Source organism: Urocitellus parryii, chromosome 1, assembly GCF_045843805.1.
Source record: "Urocitellus parryii isolate mUroPar1 chromosome 1, mUroPar1.hap1, whole genome shotgun sequence".
NCBI classification, from domain to species: domain Eukaryota; kingdom Metazoa; phylum Chordata; class Mammalia; order Rodentia; family Sciuridae; genus Urocitellus; species Urocitellus parryii.
The window spans coordinates 249,727,668-249,748,307 of record NC_135531.1 but is presented as its reverse complement, the minus strand read 5'-3'; the positions used below and the strand labels follow the sequence as shown (position 1 = coordinate 249,748,307).

The following is a 20,640-nucleotide window of genomic DNA, read 5'->3' as shown; positions in this document are numbered from 1 at the left end:
CTCTCTCCTATAGTTCCCACTGCCTTTTACATGATGTGGATGAAAACATGCCTTTGCTACTCACTGACCCATGAAACCTTGAGAAAGTTATTTGCCTCGGTTTCCTGTTTTCAAAATGTGAGTGAATTTAATGTCTATCTCAAAGTTGTTTGGGGAACTTAATATGATCCTATATGTAAGCTACTCTGAATAGTGCCTGTATGCAATAAGCACTCGATAACTGTTATTTTTATTAGCATTGTTATTGTTAGTATTGATGATATAACATTAAGTTATAAGCTCTAAATGAGAACTCTTCTTTAAATAACAGAACAATTTAGAGTTCTGCTGGACAGTCCCTCTGAAGTGTCCCATAATTACCCTAAATGCAATGTGTCTTTAGCTAAATTTACCCCTTTCCAAGTTTTCTAATTTGTAAATGCCCCCTGCCAAGTTTCCTAAGGCAAAAACTTGGCAATCATGCTAGACAACTCTTCACCTCTACATTCAATCAGAGCACAGATTTCATTTCTAGGTCAAGGTAATGTTGGTTCAATTGCATGGCATGATTTGAGGAGTCGTTCAGCACTTCTGAGCAAACAACTCTTCTCATTGAGTTGACCTACATCTTCCAGCAAGACTATCACTTCTTTCCATTAACCATTCTTGCCTGATACACACTCTGAAATTTCCTATTCAAAAACAAAGCAAGAGTTTTTGCAGCAATAGAGAGCAGAGCCCTGAGTGACTGGCACATGGGCCAATACATTCTGCCAGAAAGAACATCTGTGGGAAAGATCTGGAGGCAACATGACTATGCTAGATTCCTGGAAGGAGATGGGAGGGGCTCATGGCCACAGCGAAAGTGAGAGGCTCCACACCCTGCCAGAGGCCAGAGCTGAGCCAGGCCAACACAAAGGATACTGGATCTTCTTGGTCTTGGGGTTGTATCTGGACACCATCACCGTGCAGGCGCCACAGCCTCCTCCCCCACAGCCATATTTTGTACCTGTAAGACGGACTGGGGGAAGGGAGTTAAGGAAAAGGGGATCCCTGGCTGCTTTGGTTTTCACATTTCTCTCCTTTGGAGACTGATAACAAGCAACATGTTTCCATGACTCTTGTAACAAATTGGCCAGTTTCCTGCTTATGTATGATCTTTTTTCTTATAAATGAGCTCATTGACGAAAGGTGAGAAGAAATCCCAAAACCCACACTGCCTTATCTGAAAACCTCGGGTCCAGATGAATTTCCAGATATAAAAATTTTCAGATTTTCCCAGTGGGCCTAGAGAAGCCCCTTGTGATCAAACATGGATACTTCTACAGTGACCCATATGGATATTTACACAAGTAGGATACCCAAAGATTGCTTGAGCCTCACATTTGTTGGGTCAGAGTTTGCATCTAAATGAGTTGTGGAAAAGTCCACAGTAAAAAGTCCAGAACTGGACAATGGATTCAGAACCCATGTAGTGTTATTGCTACAGAGTGATGGAAGGAGTTTGTGTGCAGAACTTAGAAAAATCCACCCCCAACCCCATGAGGTTTAACTTTCTCAGGTACAGCAATGTAATGCTTTTACTTTCTTATGGGATTAGTTGAGTCAATAATATCAACCATCACTGTATATCTTCTTCCTATAAGACATCTACATATTTTCACAAATAATATATGCAAATCCCCTACTTTAGGTTCTAGTGGAATTGCATCCAAGAATCTATTGGAATTTGCTTGGGACATTTTCTGGATGAAGTTTAAAAAGGATTTCATGGTAAAATTTATAATTGGCTTGGGTGGAGGCTAAGGCTCATTTTCGTCTTGGAAATTGCTACCCAGGAGAGGTAATGCAGGGTCAGGATAACCCTAGTGGTAGAGTAAAGGGAAGTTCTTTGCAGCAGCCCAGACAGGCTGCACACTTTCTGCTTTGTTCTTTAGTCCCTATCTGAGCCAGCTAAGCCATCTTAGGGTTGCCAAGCCAGGCTTTCCACTTCCAGGCAGAGGGCTGAAAGTAAGTGGCTCATATCTTAGTTGAAGTGCTCCATTCAATGGGGCATGAAAGGCAAGAAAATCCTCTGTTTCTGCATTTGGAAATTCCTGAAATTTCCAAATAAAGAATCAAGTGCTATCTGGCTCAGAGACAAGGGTCACTTTTCACTTCCTCAGAACTTAAAAACAGTCTGTGACATGCATTTTAAAGTTGCCCCTAGTGGAAAGTGAAAAATTGATTCCATCAGCAGTTTTGTCCTCTGGATGCCCAGTAGCTGGTTTGACGGCCCCTCCCTCCACCCTCGCTAGGAGTACCTGACAGTTCCTTCCATATTCTTGTAGAGTCATCTCAACACTCATCATCAGATAGGGTTGCCAGACAGAGCACAGGACCTTCAGTTAAGTTTAACTTTTAGATAAACCATGGGAATATTTAGCATGTCCTACGCACTCAGATTCAAATTTAACTGGGTGTGCTATATTTTTTATATGCCTAACACAGCAACTTCAGTCAAACTGACTTAGGTCAGTTGTTGTTTGTTCCTTTACATTGAAGAGCTTTTTTGGTGCCCCATTCATAGCCCAACAATATATCCCAAAGTTACCCCAACACTAAGTGGGCAGGTGGCGTGCACAGGGATTGTGACTGAAATGCAAAAGAACCAAAGTAATGCCATTTTGTTCTGACCTAACTCCATTGAATGCTTGCTTAAAATGTTTTCTTTGCAGCCTCCTGACAGCTGTATCTATGTTGACAGTACAGTAGGACCTACCAGCATCCCTGACTACGGCCCTGATGTATAACAAAATGACTCTAAAATGTATAATCAAAACAATTCTCTCATATGATCAAAATTATCTGTCTTTCTGGCCTACATGTGCCTCAGTTGTTCTTATGGTTTTTGTCTTTGTAAACTCTGTACTTCCAAAATTCAGGTGCTGGGAGTTCTTTGGGGCGTTAGCCTGCTCCCAGCTGCTTGCCTGGCATGCTCATTAAAGAACATTTTATTCCCTTTCAATTTGGCTTAGTATGTTTGGTGGTTTGTAACTCTCATGCACTCTGTGACAATGACATCAGCCAGGCCTGGTCCTTTGCTTCAAGGACCTCATTCCTTATTTCTCCTTCATTTGCCATCATAGCCTCCCACCCCCACCTCCAGGTCTTTGCAGCCATCAGGACTCCCTTCTGTTCCTTGCAAGCACTCTATTCTCTGGCCACTGACTGGAATGCCCTTGGTTCCAAGTTCTATTTGCCTTGAAACTGCCTGATCCTTTCCTTCCCTCCCCAAGCCCAGGGTGAGTGCCCCTCCCTGTGTGCCATGACATGGGGCTCACCCCACTTTCTCTGTGCAGCCCACAGTTTTTTAGCTTACTTTAGAATACCCCGCGCTTGTCAGCTGAATAAAATTAAGAAGTGTTTTCAGAACTGCAAGCAATATCAAGGCTCTGGTGAGGGGTGGGTGAAGGACAAATGTTTGGGGGTGCTTCTAGGACCCCTCTCCCCCGAAGTCATCAGTTTGATTGTAGAGTCAGGATTTCATGGGAGATTAAACAACTCTAATGTGTTGCACCCTTCTTTCCCCAAGTAGCTGTGGGCCATTCAGCCTGGGGTGCATCATCTTGTTCTGCAGGTTGCTTAAAACCAGGCTGGAAGGTGCTGAACGAGCAGGGATACAGGATCTGGGTGGGGCGGTGGGGGTTTTAGGGTGTGTCAATGGGAAGTTGTGGGCCTCTGAAAGATCCTCTGATCTTGGACAGGGAGGGAATGGGACAGTGGAAGAGAGGTGCAGATGCCTCCAAAGTTTGCTCTTTGTGTGACTGTGTTCTACTCTGGGGATGACTCCTAAGCTAAGGCCTGAGTTACTAGTATATTAGGGTTTTATGGGATCCTAAAGTTTTTACAATATGGATGACATGATTTAAAGGAAAAAATTTTATATATATATATATATATATATATATATATATATATATACACACACACACACACACACACACACACACACACACACACACACTCCCAGACGTAGGTACAGTTTTGGAAGGATTACACGAGTCCTGTGAAAGAGAAGTAGGATGATACTGGCAGAAGAATCTGTGGTTATTCACAAACATTAATTTCTAGAGTAGCCATTCATCATAACAACCCACTTGAGGAACAAGTAAGTTTTATAACATCTCTGACCCCATTACAGAACTGTACAGAACTGTTCACTCTAATTGTAAAGTTGGGATCTGGTGGTACCAGGCAATTCTTACTTGCCCAGAACTGCTTATTTATATTAGGCACCATCAAGGAATGAACAGAGGCAGGTGCTGAGGAAAAGCAGGTGGAGGCGCTGGGGGTGATTTTTCCTAGGGCTAGTTCTGGCAATGTTTGCTTGGAAATTTGTGAATTTTCAGTTTTCTCCTAATATAGATCTATTTCCTCATTTTAAGATGCCAGAGAAAGCAGGGGGAAGTGTGATTGGTACTTAGAAATAATATAAAAAGGGAGTGATGGGTCCTGCTGATTTATAGTATGATTTTGAAGGAGTTAGATGGGAAATGGCAGGAGTGGAGAGGGAGGATTTGCCCACCTGGAATGTAAGTGGAATAATGACCTTAGGAGGCAGTACTGGGCAGAGTGGTAAAAGATGGGTAGGAAACCAGACAACAAGGTACTAAGTAGAGAGAGATGGAGTCTGAGAGAAAACAAGGGTGAGATACAGTCTATTTTTTAGCTAAGTGTCATGGTGAGAACAGGGAGTATTGAAATAGTCTTCAGATATGTATGTTGGGGGCAAAAAAGACAGAGAAAGAGGATAATATCGACTTGTTCATCATTGGCTAGAGCCTAACACAGTTCCTGGAGCTTTGTATGTGCTCAATGAGTATATATTTTTAAGTTATTATTTTAAATAATTATAGTTGCACAGGAATTTTGCAAAATAGAACTGACAGCCCTGTATATTCATCACCCAGCTTCCCCCAATTGACCCAACTGATGATACTCACATAGTTATAGTACAAATCAGTACCAGCAATTTGACATTGGCACAGTGTTGGTAACTAGAGTGCAGAACTTATCCTGAGCTCACCTCTTATACACACACTCAGGTACATGCGTGCATAGCTCAATGCAATTTTGGGCTCATATATAAATTTGTATAACCATGGCCACAACTGGTCCTAAGTACCAGCCCTTTATACCAGCACCCAAATCCAAGGAATACTTGAATACTGAAGGTCTACTGAAGGTCTCAGAGGAATGTGGAGTTAAGAGCAGAGATGGAAAGCTTGAAGGGCATTAACTATACTTTGGGATTTTGAAATACATTAATAATACTTGTTTTCTCTGATAGGGATGACCCAAGGGCATAGGAGCAGTCAGTAATATGTCTTGTGGAACACTCTTGCCTGTGACATGCACCTATGAATATTTAGCTGGCCAGAAATTTGGCTAGACACATTTACATCAATAATATTCCTGAATATGAAACAAGCATCAGAATGACCACTGGGCTCCAAAGTCATAAGTTATTTCCCAAGTGAGCACAGTCATGGTTCTTTGGGTGCTTCTTTTGGTTTTGCTCAAGTAAAAAAAAAATGCATCAAACAAAGCACAAATTGATAGATTCATTCTCTGAACTCGGACTAGACTCTGCCAAAGGAACATAAGGTCATTATCTAGAACAAATTCAGGTGACTTTCTTGATAGTTCTTACCATGTTCACATCTTACTACCCAATTCAGATGGATTACAGCGAAACACAAGGATATGAACTTTCCTCACGTAAAACAGCAGATTGACTTCAGGATCAGCGTTCTTCTCTATTACCTACATTGTGAAATGGGAGAAGGGAGATTAGGAAGATAATATCAACATGTTATGGCAATTCTAGCCATTGCTCTGAGGGCACATTTTTGATGTGGGTGGCTTTAGAAGAGAAACATAATAAAGAAATCCTTTACTACTTGGAGCCAAAATTTTGAAGATATAGTGCATTTTCTGATGCCTGAATTTTCCGATATACCTGATGATTTTTTGACCCCAACTTACCTGAAAAGGACTCAGATAGGGAATGAATACACAGATTCCAAAATTGACTCAAATAACTCATGGCCACAGAAAGTCATTAAATTGGTTAGGCAGAGAAGATTTCCTAAAACCAGGGCTATTGATTCCCTACTTCTGCCACTAGTTCTCTGTGTCTCCTAGTAAAACAGAGAGGCTAAGCTGTGAGGGAAGGCAGAGGAAAAACAAAAAGCAAATAGAAGCCCCATGTTTTAATAATTGGGCACCATTTCAACTACTGACCCAAGTTTATACCACTATATGACTCAAACAGAAGAAGACAGAAGTTAAGGAAATATTAAATGAATGGCATCACAGAGGGGGGGCGGAAAGGCTTGATTTTATCCCTGGTATATGAAAATTCATGTTAATCATGTCATGAACTTACCTTTCTTCCATTCACAAAAAATATCAGCTCATCAGAATTGGAAGGGGAAGGCATTATGCCAAAAAATAAAAAATTGCTTCTACCAGAATAAAGAACGTCTTTTTTTTTTCTTTTTTATTCCCCCCCCCTTTTTTTTTAAGCAGATATGTTAGAGCAAGATCCCAGATACCTATAGGCCTTGGGGAAGCTCAAGTGGGCAGCGCAGACTGACACAGGGCGATTTATAGTCTCGCTGGCAGTCCAGACGCACCAACCACAGCTCTCACCTGCCTGCCCACATGCACTTCCAACAGCTCTTGGCTGTTCTCTGTTCCCTTCAGGGCTATGAGTGAGTCAGCTCACTGCCTTTGCATGTCTAAGACTCTTTTCCCCTGTGAAATGGATTTGAAGTCAGGGACTGATAAATAAAAAGTGAGTTTTTAAGAGGATATTATTTATTTAAAAATGAAACAAGCTATAAATCAATACAACACTATCAACATTAATGAGATTTTAATGTTTGTTTGTTTGTTTGTTTGTTTTTTCTGGAATGAAAGAGCAAAGGGAGATTCCACTGTCAGGGATGAGAGGGAGAGACACCCCAAAAGGGAAAGGTGAAAGGGAACAAGTGGGAATCCAAAAAAGGATTTATTGAAGTGAGTGGACTTGTGCTGCCATGTGCAAAAAGCAGCTTGTTGACATTCATGGCCCCTAAAAAGTTTATATATTTATCAGTTGGACAAAAAGAAGTCTCTATTGTGCATCATTCAGTATTTAAACATGTATATTAGAGTACTCCAGACCAGATAAGTAGGTTTTGAACACTGAAAATATTGAGTGTTTATGTCTTTAGAACCTAATCGGTAGGCATATTGAGTACAGTTACTTGGTTATTTTTACCTGAGCAGATTTATTTGGGTCATTAAAGACAATTAATCCTCATTTTGAATATTGTCATAGAGGAAAAAAATTCAACGAAGAGAAAGAGGCTAAACATTGCTCTGTTGGCATTACAGTGGCAAATCTTTCCATACTGAAGAAAACTAAGTTTTAAGAATAACATTTTAAATAAGTCACTCCACAAACTGCAAGCAAAGAACCACAAAATCATTTCTATTTTCCCCAGAATAGGAACAGTATGGTGAAGGTATTCATTTTGTCTATAAAGTCAGCACTGCACACAAATTGAAAGGTGCTATATTGATTGATTAAACACCATAATTTTGTTGATGCTTCAGAAGCATCACTGCTTATGTGTACAATTTGGGATTATAAAACATTTTGTAAATATGCAAATTTAAGATTTGCCTCTAACTTGCTATATATTTTAGATAAGATGTTCATAGCGTGACTTCCTGAGCCTTTAAATCCATCAGAAAATTAATTTCTGTTCTTGAACCCCAAACATTAGGGAATAGGGATGGACCAGGATTTGCTGCAATTAGAATCAGTCTGTGAAACCTAAAAGAAAACTTCAGAAAAAGATTAAGAAAAAAAGTTTAAAAATATTTTAAACTACTCAAATAATTAGCAACAAAATAGTTTATTTTTAATAAGATATTTAAACTATTCTTCAATGATTATTTCACTTGTATAAATGATTCCTCTTTCTAAACAGGAATTATTAATTTTTGGATAAATAAAAAAGAATTTCTAATTCTTTAACAAACTAAATTTCCACAACAGTCTGGAAAAAAATTTAAATATGTAGTAAAAAAAGAAAAGCTAAATACACCAAGTAAAATAGAATTTATATTTAGACTGTCAAAATTTTCTTTTAACAATCTTTCATTTAATAAATTGAAAAGAAACAAGAAGATTTTTTTAAAAAAATTTTAAATGTTCAAATCATGAAAAATATTCCGATTTGAAAATGTTTCTTCATGTTTAATCTTCCATTTTAGATCTTCTGTTTTCTGTGTGGTCTTATTAGCATGCATAAACTGCAACCAGCTCAGAAGTAAAAGTTCTTGAGCATAAGTGGGAAGTGAACTTTAATCAAAATTGAAACAAAGAATGGTTGGAGGGGAAGTAAGGGGACATGGGGTAATTAATGATGGTGAAATGTGATGATCATTACAATCCAAAGTACAGGTATGAAGACACGAAAAAAATTGAAACAAAGAAATAATTAGGGGCATAGAATAATCTTCAGGTGCATCATATTTATGCATAATGGTTATTAAAAAATTTGTAGAGTCTGTTTAAAAATGGTATATAAAACAACAAGGAAATAACTCATAAAAATCAATGTGAAGTTGTTTTCTTTTTAAGTTCAAAATTGAGTTTTTGCTGCTAAGGAAAGCTAAAACAAAGTTAAATTATCATAAAGTCAGAGTAAGTTTAAAATTAGTCTTTTTTTAGTTTCAAAGAACCAAAAAGTATGTTATCATTGAAAATAGGCACCCACTGGCATATAGAAACTGGAAAAAAATTAAATGTGTAATAAAAAAAGAAAAGCTAAATGCCGCAGTCTGGCTGGGCACAATTCAGGAGCCACTTGTCAAAAGAAACAAACTTTATTTTTAAAACTACAAACGCCAAACAAAACAGCTCCTCAGGAAAAACCCTCAGAGCCCAACTGCCACCACCGGCTTCCACAAGCCTCTCCCACACACCAACCCCCCCCTCCCACAATCCTCCTGCTCTTGAGGCCGATTGGCTAGGTCGCGTGGGCGGAGCCAAAGAAGTCCCCCAATGAGCAGTTCCGTAGTCTGAAGGGCAGGGAAACAGCCCAATGAACATGACTGCAGAGGAGCCAATCAGCTAGATGTTGCTGGGGCCACTGTGAGCCAATCATCAGCTGGCAGCTTGAAGGGCAGGGAAACAGCCCAATGAACATCACCGCAGAGGAGCCAATCAGCTAGATGTTGCTGGGGCCACTGTGAGCCAATCATCAGCCGGCAGCTGGAAGTTTGCTGGCAGCTGGAAGTTTGCTGGGGCCCCTTTGGCTGTGGCTCTCAACATCTCCCCCTCTCTGTTTAAACAACAAGCATGTGGCTTAGGGACCGTGCCTGCCTTAGGTTGTCCAATACTACATATGGTCCTTACCCGTCTTCGGATGAGCTGACCTCAGGGCGTCAGCCTCCTGTCTTAGGTTGGTACCATTGTAATTGGATCTTACCCGTCATTGACTACCGGTCCAGTATACAGCCACACCTGTGGAGAGGTACCAGCGGGGGGGGGGGTGAGGTTCTTTGCCTCACCTCTGTTGGCCCCCAAATAGCTGAACGATCATTACAAGCAGAAGGGAGGAAGATATACCAAATCAATTGACAGCTCTTGTTGGAAAAATTGTACCACCGATGACATCATCAGCAAAAATACTCCAACACTACCACAAGTCGCTGCACCAACAGATAGTTCACAATGCATACAAGTGAGTTAAGCGGTTCAGTGATGGCTATTGCAGAGACTGTAGATTAGTTTTATCTTTGTCTTCACCGGCACAGGGATGAAGATAGGAATTCTGGCAATAATGGCTAAAGAAAAAATTATATAACATTCTAGAAGGTACTAAAAGAAAACAATTTTCTTAACAATTTACATTGTCTTCACTGGCACTGGGATGAAGATAGAAATTCTGGCAATAATAGCTAAAGAAAACATTGTGTAACATTCCAGAAGGCACTAAAAGAAAACAATTTTCTTAACAATTTACATTATCTTCACTGGCACTGGGATGAAGATAGGAATTTTGGCAATAATGGTTAATATTAATAATTGTGTAACATTCTAGAAGGCACTAAAAGAAAACAATTTTCTTAACAATTTACATTATTTTGAAAAGAATTATTAAATATAATAAAAAGAATAGGTGAAAGTAAACAAACAGATCTGTTAACCTTCTTAACAGTTATTTACCCAATTTAAATTAAACCATTTAAATCACGTGAATAAAAAAAAAATTTTGGATCCATTTTTTTTTTTTTATGAGCGCTCAATCATATATGATATATGGACATATGTACATTCAAACATATAACACAAAACACAAGTGTGCACACATAATATAATACATACAACACATAACATAATAGTAAAGGCCTTATAACTTTTTACAGGTGAAATCTCCATTGCAATGTTTAAAAACTCTATAGTAAAAAAAAAATATATATATATATATAGAACTGATCAGCAAAACATTAACCTAGGTCTATATGAGCTCAAAAAACAAAATAGAATAAAATAGATATTGAAAAAAGCATCCTGGTTCTGTTGCAGATGTAAGGATAGCCAAATTGGAGTTTTGGATATCAGCTGTTATGGATTTGAGCCAAATCATCTTCTTTTTGGTCTGTAGAAATTGCTTTAATTAATCTCTCTGGAATCCAAATCGGCTGCTGTTCTCCCTGTGGAAACACAAAAACAGGCCCCCGACTCCAGACAATCACTGGGTCAGGACTTTAGTTAATCTCTCCGGAATCCAAATCGGCTGCTGTTCTTCCTGTGGAAACACACAAACAGACCCCCGACTCCAGACAATTACTGGGTCAGGACCTTTCCATTGTCCTGTTAGAATATCTTTCCAAAGTACCTTGGGCTTATGTACATTTTTTGGACACATATGCCTTTCTGCAGCACTAAGTCCTGATGAATCCAAATTTAAAAAGTTTAGAGTAAAAAGGGTTATTTTAAGTTTATCTTTGGGGAATATATACCCCTTCCCAATTCCGTCTTTTTGCTTTAATAAGTACATTTTAATAGTTTGATGAGCTCTTTCAACTATGCCTTGTCCCTGTGGATTGTATGGGATTCCTGTTATATGAGTAATGCCAAATGATGAGCAAAATTGTTTAAAAGAAGTAGATGTATAACCAGGGGCATTATCTGTTTTTAACTGTTTTGGAATGCCCACAGTGGCAAAATTTTGTAAGCAATGAGCTATAACATCTTTAGTTTTTTCTCCGGCATGAAGGGAGCCCATCAAAAATCCAGAAGAAGTATCAACTGTAACATGCAAATATTTTAATTTTCCAAATTCTGGCAAGTGTGTGACGTCCATCTGCCAAATATGGTTAGGTATCAATCCTCTAGGATTGACTCCAAGATTAACTTGTGGTAAAAAGGTCACACAATTTTGACATTGTTTTATTATTTGTCTAGCTTGTTCCTTAGTTATTTTAAAACGCTTTTGTAAAGTATTAGCATTGACATGGAACCTTTTATGAAAATTTATAGCTTCTTCTAGTATAGAGAAAATATGAATGTCATGTGTAGTTTTATCTGCTAAATCATTGCCCAAACTAAGGGCTCCAGGCAATCCTGTATGTGCCCTGATATGTCCTATAAAGAATGGATCTTTTCTGTCCCAGATTAAACTTTGTATAGTGGAAAACAAAGAGAAAACAGTAGAAGAAGGGGAAATCCTACCAGCATCTTCAAGGGATACTATAGCATTAACTATATACTGACTATCAGAAAATAAATTAAATACAGAATCTTTAAACATCACAAAAGTTTGTAATACTGCATTAAGCTCTACCTTTTGAGCTGATTGTTTGGGTACTAAAAATGTAAAAGTTCGATCAGGGGTAACTATTGCTGCTGTACCATTATTTGATCCATCAGTGAATATATTTGGAGCATTCATGATAGGTGTTTTTCTTGTCATTTTTGGAAAAATTACAGGATGCAATGACCAAAAAGACAATAAAGGATTAGATGGTAAGTGGTTATCAAATGAAACATTAGATTTGCACATGATTATTGCCCAAGTATTTAACTCATTAGCTAATTCATCAATTTGATTCATAGTATATGGAGTAATAATTTTATTAGGAGAAATTCCAAACACTGCCTTTGCTGTTTTTATTCCTTTGAGTATTAATTGTCCTACAGCCTCAGGATACCTAGTAAGAATATTGTTAGGAGAATAAGATAAATGTATCCATAATAATGGACCTTCTTGCCAAAATACTCCTGTAGGAATATTTTTTGTTGATAGTACAATAAATAATAAAGGCAAACTTATATCAATTCTATCCAAATGCATATTTTCCATATATGTTTCAATGATTTTTAATGCCTTTCTTGCTTCAGGCGTTAACATTCGGGGTGAATTTGGATCTGATGGACCTTTTAGGATATCAAATAAAGGTCCCAATTCTCCTGTTGGAATACCTAGATAAGGCCTTATCCAATTTATGTCTCCTAATAACTTTTGAAAGTCATTAAGTGATTTGAGTTGATCTAATCGTATTTGAATTTTTGGTGGACGGACCATGGTTGAGGATAATAGAACTCCCAAATAATTAATTGGAAAATTTAATTGTACTTTATCTATTGCTATCTCTAGATTATAATTTTTTAATAAGTTTGTAAGTGTGGCATAACATTCTAGCAATGTGTTTTTAGCTTTGTGTGCTAATAATATGTCATCCATATAGTGAAATATTTGTAGCTCAGGATTTTGATTTCTAAGTGGCTGGATTACTTTGTTAACATAAATTTGACACATAGTTGGGCTGTTAGCCATCCCTTGAGGGAGTACTTTCCATTCATATCTCTGATCAGGACCTTCATGATTCAGTGCAGGGATAGTAAATGCAAAACGTGGACTATCCTCAGGATGAATTGGAATTGAAAAAAAACAATCTTTAATATCTATAACTAAAACATACCAAGTTTTTGGCAAAGCAGACAACTGAGGAATCCCCGATTGAGCAGGTCCCATAATGACCATTTCATTATTAATGGCTCTTAAATCTTGCAATAATCTCCATTTACCAGATTTCTTTTTGATGACAAAAATGGGAGTATTATGGGGAGATACAGAAGGTTGTATATGTCCTTCCACTAATTGTTGTTTGACCAGATCATGGGCTACTTGTATCTTTTCTTTAGTCAAGGGCCACTGAGGGACCCATACTGGTCTTTCTGATTTCCAGGTAATTTTTATTGTCTCAGTGGCCCTTTGTGAAAATCCAACCCATGTTTGTCTGTTCCTTGATTTATTTGTATTGGTGCTGCTATACCTTGTTCTTGTTTTTCTAATCTTTTTCCTTTCCTAAAACCTTGTCTAGCCATAATAGTGGGTGCATTTTGATTGATATTATTTGTTAATGTTAAACCTAATTGATCTAAGACATCTCGTCCCCATAAATTTATAGGAAGATGATCCAATACATATGGCTGTATAGTTCCTTCACATCCTTCAGGATCCTTCCAATCTAATACCATTGCACTTTTATCGGGATTATTCGCCACTCCTAGGCCTCGAAGCGTTTGAGTGGCTTGTTGTAATGGCCAATGTTTTGGCCATTCTTGACGAGAGATAATGCTAAGGTCTGCACCTGTATCCAGTAGCCCATTAAATTCATGTCCTTGAATATTTAGTTTTAGCATGGGGCGAGAATCTAAATTTAAAGAAAGCATAGCCCAATCTACACCTGTGGAGCCTAATCCCTTGGAACCTCTTTCTACAGCATGACTGGAAAATTTATCATGTAGGCATGGTATTATTAGTAACTGTGCTATTCTATCTCCTGGTGAAATTACTGATATACCTTTTGGAGAACTGGCTATAATTTTTATTTCACCTTCATAATCGGGATCAATTACCCCAGGACTTATCAAAAGTCCTTTTAGAGTAGAAGAGCTGCGTCCCAATAATAAGCCTACTGTTCCTTTGGGAAGAGGTCCTTTCACCCCTGTGGGAATGATTTGAACTCCCATCTCTGGAGTTAGTACTGCTCTGGCAGAGGCGCAGATGTCCAACCCTGCGCTCCCTCTGGTTTGTCTGATGAGGGATCTGATGCCCTGGGCACTACCCTGATGGGGTTGCTGGGGTTGCTGGGTTCCTCCAGAGCTCCGTATATTTGTGGTTTGGGGCCCCGGAGCATTGGGGCCCCCTGTCCGTTTTTTGGCAACAGAACCCGATGCCTTTGTCCACGATATTGTGGATAAAAACCTTGTCCTTGTTCGTTTTTTGATAATGGAGTACCCTCTATGGTGGTTTGAGAACGGCATTCATTAGCCCAATGTCTCCCTCTACGGCATCGTGGGCAAATACCCGGTATTCTATTCCTTTGATACCTAGTATTGTTAAACCCTCCTCCTATGGGGCAATTCCTTTTAAAATGTCCTGCTTGTTGACAATTGTAGCATGTTCTTAGCCCGGCATCTAAAGCCTGTTTTACTGCAGCTGCCACAATTTGCCCTTGTTCATTAATGTCTCTGGCATCTAAAGCCTGTTTTACTGCAGCTGCCACAATTTGCCCTTGTTCATTAATGTCTCTGGCATCTAAAGCCTGTTTTACTGCAGCTGCCATGACTTGCTCTTGTTCATTAATGTCTCTACACAATTTAATATATTTGTTTAAATCTTCCTGTTTCCATGGTCTAATGATATCTCTGCACCAACGATTCGCTTGGTCATAAGCCAGTTGTTTTATTAATGGCATTGCTTGTTCTGTATTCCCAAAAACTCTGGTAGCTGTTTGAATAAGCCTATCTACAAATTCAGCATAAGGTTCATTAGCTCCTTGTATTATCTTAGATAATTGACCTTGTAAACCTCCATGTCCTTGTAAAGTCTTCCATGCCTTAAGTGCATCTATAGCAATTTGTGCATATACACCAGGATCATATGCAAGTTGTTGCTGCCGATCCTCATAAGGTCCCTTTCCTAACAACATATCTAGATTTCTCTGAGGATAACCAGCTGCTGCATTTCCCATAGCCGTCTCCTTGCAAAATTCCTCATTAGCAACCTTCCATAACAGGTATTGTCCTCCAGTTAGCACAGCTTTACACATATTAGCCCAATCTGCTGGCGTCATAAGTTGGTAATGGATTCGATCAAGCTTACAGTGAAGGGTGCTTGAGGACCATAGGTTGTTACAGCCTCTTTTAGCTCCTTCACTGTTTTGTAAAATAAACCCTGGTGAATTCGCTGCCCTCCTACCTCAAATACAGGGCATACTTGAGATCCTGTCTCAGGATCCCAACTATCAACTGCGGGGGTTGGGAGTCTCTTAGCATATGGAGGTGGTGCTGTTGATTGGACCCTTATGCCCTCTGGTGATAGAATGCTGTTAGTAGCAGTCTCCTGTAGAGGTGGTGCTGTTGGTTGGAGACTTTCGCTCTCTGATAGAAAGGTGTTATTAGCAGTCTCCTGTTGTAACTTTTCCCCTGATGGCTTTTTCTGCTCTAAACTTCCTTCCTCTGTCTCACTAGCTTGAAAGACCTTCTCTTGTACTTGAATCTTTTCCTCATTCTGACTAACTTGAGAGACCTCTTTTACTTGAATCAATATGTCTTCTCCTTCCTCTACCTTTGTCTGATCTGAAGGCTTTGGACTAAGCAAACCAGATACGTTCGCCCACAATGTCAATGTGCCAACTGGCAGAGTCCCTGGGTTGTACTTTTCTATTCTTTTTAAATCTTCACCATGATGGTTCCATTGTGATATATCTAACAACTCCTCCTTAAAAAGCCATGGGCTATATTTTTGTATTGTATCAACGTATGCCCTGAGTATTCTTGATTTTACTGAGATGCCTCCTTCGTCTAACAATTTACTTAACACTCTTTCGGTTTGTTTTTTACTAATTGCTGATCCCGTATTTCTACTATAATACAACCCAGCAAGATAACACCAAACCAAACCGAGACAGAATCCAATAAAAATGGAACAACAAAATTTCATTATAGCCTTTCTATCCTCCTGACATGTGCATCCGTCCTTTCTCCCTATCTGTTCCTCAGACGCAAATAGTTTTTCCTCAGTTGTGAGCGGTTTTTCTTCCATCTCACTCATCTCCAGGGACTGAAATGTCCATCCGACCTTTCTCCCTATCTGTTCCTCAAACGCAAATAGTTTTTCCTCAAATGTGAGCGGTTTTTCTTCCGTCTCACTCATCTCCAGGGACAGGCAACTTAAAACAAAAATGAAGCAAAACAAAAGAGTAAACTTAGAATGGCTACCCATCCTCTCGCCCTGCCCTCAGGGGCGAGCAGTTTACTTACCCTCAGTCGCTCCCCGTGCGAGCCACCAAATGCCGCAGTCTGGCTGGGCACAATTCAGGAGCCACTTGTCAAAAGAAACAAACTTTATTTTTAAAACTACAAACGCCAAACAAAACAGCTCCTCAGGAAAAACCCTCAGAGCCCAACTGCCACCACCGGCTTCCACAAGCCTCTCCCACACACCAACCCCCCCCTCCCACAATCCTCCTGCTCTTGAGGCCGATTGGCTAGGTCGCGTGGGCGGAGCCAAAGAAGTCCCCCAATGAGCAGTTCCGTAGTCTGAAGGGCAGGGAAACAGCCCAATGAACATGACTGCAGAGGAGCCAATCAGCTAGATGTTGCTGGGGCCACTGTGAGCCAATCATCAGCTGGCAGCTTGAAGGGCAGGGAAACAGCCCAATGAACATCACCGCAGAGGAGCCAATCAGCTAGATGTTGCTGGGGCCACTGTGAGCCAATCATCAGCCGGCAGCTGGAAGTTTGCTGGCAGCTGGAAGTTTGCTGGGGCCCCTTTGGCTGTGGCTCTCAACAGCTAAATACACCAGGTAAAATAGAATTTATATTTAGACTATCAAAATTCTCTTTTAGCAATCTTTCATTTAATAAGAGAAAATTTAAAGATGGATAATTTTATTTCACTAATATTCAGGAGGTAAAAATTTATCTAAGAAGTAAATTCATATCTATTGCATAAAATAGAATTTCCCATTTTTTCTCAGTCCGTAGTCAGTTCTTACAAACCAAAAAGTATGACACATTCATAGCATAATTAGTTTAAAAGACATTTTCTTTCTTTAAATGTTTTTCTTACACATGTAAAGAAACATGAGAAGAATCATTCAGAGGGTGTTTTGCATTACTAGTCATCTCAGTTTAGTTGATTTAGTTGGAGGGGTCATTTAATTTAAAGCAAGCATAATAAGTTTGCAAAATTCCAGTAATGAAATACTGTCTTCTGTATTTTATGGCTGAGAATCACTGGTAGTTTTCCTTTCTGGTGATAAATTCAAGCAGTTACACACAAAGATCACAATTTTTCTATCCAAGGCCAACACTGCTTATAACACAGCTTGCTTTTGATACTTTTCAGAGTGAGGATTTGATTTCTAATTTTCTAAATTCATTTTTGGCTGCAAGGGAAAGAGGGTGAATATAATCTGAACACCGATTATTCTATGTGGCAAGCAAACAGATGGGTCATTGGGCTCATTCAGTTTCTTGCGCTAGAAAAAGAATTCTAATAATGTGTCAAATTAACTCCATCCACATCGGCAGCACTCACCACCCTGAGCAGCTCAGCTCCTCATGCCATGTACTCTTTAAGTTCTTTATTGGTTTCCTAGATCCAGCCCTGCTGCTTTGTTCTATCCAGACCGGTACTTTAAAACACAGAACACCCTTGTGCAGTAATGAAATACGACACCCAATATTCTCAGAGAGGCTAGTCTGCTGGTGATATAGTCCTCAATTGAACCCTGGCACATTTTTGTCTGTGCTTTAGTTTCAAGGGCAAAAATATCATATTGTTCTCACACTTGAGCAGGTGTCTGCTTCGGTGAAACACTTTTACCTGCATACAGCAGGCACTAAAGGAGGATGTGTCCATTTCTTAAAATCAAGATATACATCCCTTTGTACTTGCATCATGTTAAGACAGATGACTTGTATAATGAGATTTACTGAGGTTTTGGAAAAAGTTTGACAGGTGGGTGAAACCCATCAAGTTCTTTGAAGCCATTTCTATAAAGGGCACTTTCCAGAATGGATTCCTTAACTTTCCATCTTTCTTTACCAGTTTTCCACTGGAGCAGCTGGAGAAAACAGCCAGAATGACCTGAACATATTTTGTTTGAATTCTTCTGTTTGTCCGAAGAGCCCAAGAATAAACGCCATCACTTTCGCCTTGCAAGGATCCCCTGCAGGGAGAAATTCATGCTGCTGGGCTTTGTCGGTCACTGCCACCAGCGTCCCTGGATTGCGGGGTAGCTGCGCTGGGACATGAATATTGCAGGCCTGTGGTGCCCTCCACCACCGCCGTGTCCCCGCGAGTTCCTTTGGGCCACCCTGTGCTGAGGGGCCGCGTTGACTTCCGTGAGAGCCGCGACCTGGGCGCAGGACCCTTCCCATCTGCGGTTTCCCCCAAACTCAGTTTGGGGCTGATAGTGGCGGCAGGGGTGGTCACAGTCTGTCTTCGTGAAAGCGAAACTTCTGAATCTCCGGAGTCTCGCACTGTGAGCAGCGGTGCGTGGCTTGCGGGAGCCGCTATTGAAGTTCAGGGCAAATCCGACTCTGCGACTCTCAGTTGGTGGCGAAAAGCACGGTGCGGACGCTCTGACCGGCTTGCAGTTCTTGGCTGGGGTCTGGGGGGGCGGCTTCTGAGTGACTGGGTGAAAAAGGCCATTTGCATCAGGCCAGAGCTGTTATTTGCGGTTCTCCAGGTTTGGGCACAGTGGTCTCTCAGGCAGGCAAACAATTTTAATCTGTGCACATTTTTTCTTGAAGCTCATCAAGATGTATCCACCGCCCACTCACCCATTTCTTGTGACCTCCGTTTCCTTATGTTTAGAAAACCTTCTATCCCTGCTGTACCGTCCAGGATGTGCAAGACAGCAAGGGAGGGGGCGGGGGAAGGGGCTTCTGGGCACCAGGCGGCCCATGAGCACTGCTGGATCTGGGGGCAGAGTAACCTCTAGAGGCCTCTTATTTGCTGTGTCTTCGCGCCCATCGGTGTGATAATGGTGTGATTTTCAGGCCAGTTCTTTTTTAAGTAGATGTACAGGGGATTGAGGTGGGGGTGGGGTTCAGGACCTTTAAAATCGCTGACCAAAGGGAACCTCCTTGCAATACAGGTGGCTTGCTCTGTCTGAAGGTACCCAGAGTGCACGGAGTCCGGGGACCCTTAACTCACTTTCAAGGTGTTCTGTGCCTGATGCCTCCCATTCTGCTCAGATCTTTCTTCCTATTTCATGTTCCCCACCCTCCTGGCCTTGCCTCACTCCTTCCTCTCTTTCTGCCCTTCATTTTTTCTTTCTTCTCTCTCTCCCTTTCTCTCATCCCCTGCTATATTTTCCTCTTTCTTTCCTCTGTGTAATTTCACCCTCTGGTGAGTTTTATCCAGTTTCATGTCTCTAATTACCAATTTAATTCATGAATCATAATCTGCAGTGCAGACCTCTTGCCAATCTGGAATTAACTCCTTGCTGGATAAATCCCTTGGCTGACTACCAGGCTAAAGTGAATTTGCCACCTTCCCTCAGAAACAGCTCCACCTTTTTGGTAGCCTTTTTCTGTTGTCACCATCCTCCTGCTCTGCCTGAGCACAACCTTGGGTTTATCTTGACTCTTTGTCCTCACCCCATCTTCTCCAGCCCATCCAATCAGGTAGCACATGCTGTGGCTTAAATCTGTTTTTCCTCTTCATTGCTACTAGCATGGTCTTGCTCAATCCTTTGTCATCTCTTGACTATTACAGAGGCTTCCCAACTCTTCTGTCTCAAGCTAATTCACCTTATGCAATCTTCCAGATTAAGCTTCCTGATTATGCCATTTCTATGATCAAATTACCTCCAAAGACCTGCCCGGTGTGCAGAATAAAACCTGAAGGCTTTAATATACGTTTGTGTCTAATATGTTCTAGTCCAGGCTAGTTTCCTAGTTTAATCCCCAGATTTTCCTCTTTGGTTTGCTTTGCAGACAAACCAAATTATCTGTGTTCCAAGATGCACCCCATGATTCTTTGACACCCACCTTTGCATTAGCTTTTTCCTCTCTCTGGCATTCCTTCTCCCTCATGTCCATTTTTCTACATCTCAACCATCAACTAGAGGTCATCTTCTCTCCTCCCTACCTTCTGTAGGCCTGCATTTGTGCTATATCCACTACAATACTTTCTACTTGTGTTGCTCTAATTAATAGTCATTGCTAACATTTATTCAGCTGTTCCCATGTGCCAGCACTGTTAAATAGTTTTAGAGCTAAGCTTATTTAGCATTCACAAAGACACAACTGGATAGGTGTTATCACTATTTTAAAGGCATACAATAATGGGTCAAAACTTGCCCAAGGTCACACTTACAGCTAGTTAAGTGGCAGTGCTGGGACTGATTCAAACCTAACCATCTGATTTCAAAGCTAGCCTATCACTCTGACCTTTTCTAATTGGGTAGCATTTTGTGAGTGATCAAAGATGAAGCAGAAATATAACATGCTAACTATTCTAAAGAAGTCAGCCACCCAGCTGGGGAAACACTTTGGATGTGTAAACAGCTCTCAGTTCT

At 40.3% G+C, this 20,640-nt stretch overlaps 1 protein-coding gene and 1 pseudogene across 2 annotated transcripts in view; both read right to left on the bottom strand.

Annotated features, from left to right (window-relative positions):
• The window catches only part of LOC113190164 (aldehyde oxidase 4), a 56,894-nt gene extending 50,428 nt beyond the window's left edge, over positions 1–6,466 (bottom strand). The window contains exons 1-4 of one of the 2 annotated variants that reach the window (XM_077799184.1): positions 6,413–6,466; positions 5,734–5,787; positions 2,802–2,805; positions 904–1,000 (exon numbers count right to left, since the gene is read on the bottom strand). In XM_077799184.1, coding sequence (XP_077655310.1) covers positions 904–1,000; positions 2,802–2,805; positions 5,734–5,787; positions 6,413–6,466 — 209 coding nt within the window. Of the gene's footprint in view, positions 1–903; positions 1,001–2,801; positions 2,806–5,729; positions 5,788–6,412 lie in introns of both variants that reach the window. The other variant, XM_026399329.2, reaches the window with a different exon arrangement.
• An 11,849-nt stretch (positions 6,467–18,315) lies between these two features.
• The window catches only part of LOC113190151 (aldehyde oxidase 3-like), a 99,581-nt pseudogene continuing 97,256 nt past the window's right edge, over positions 18,316–20,640 (bottom strand).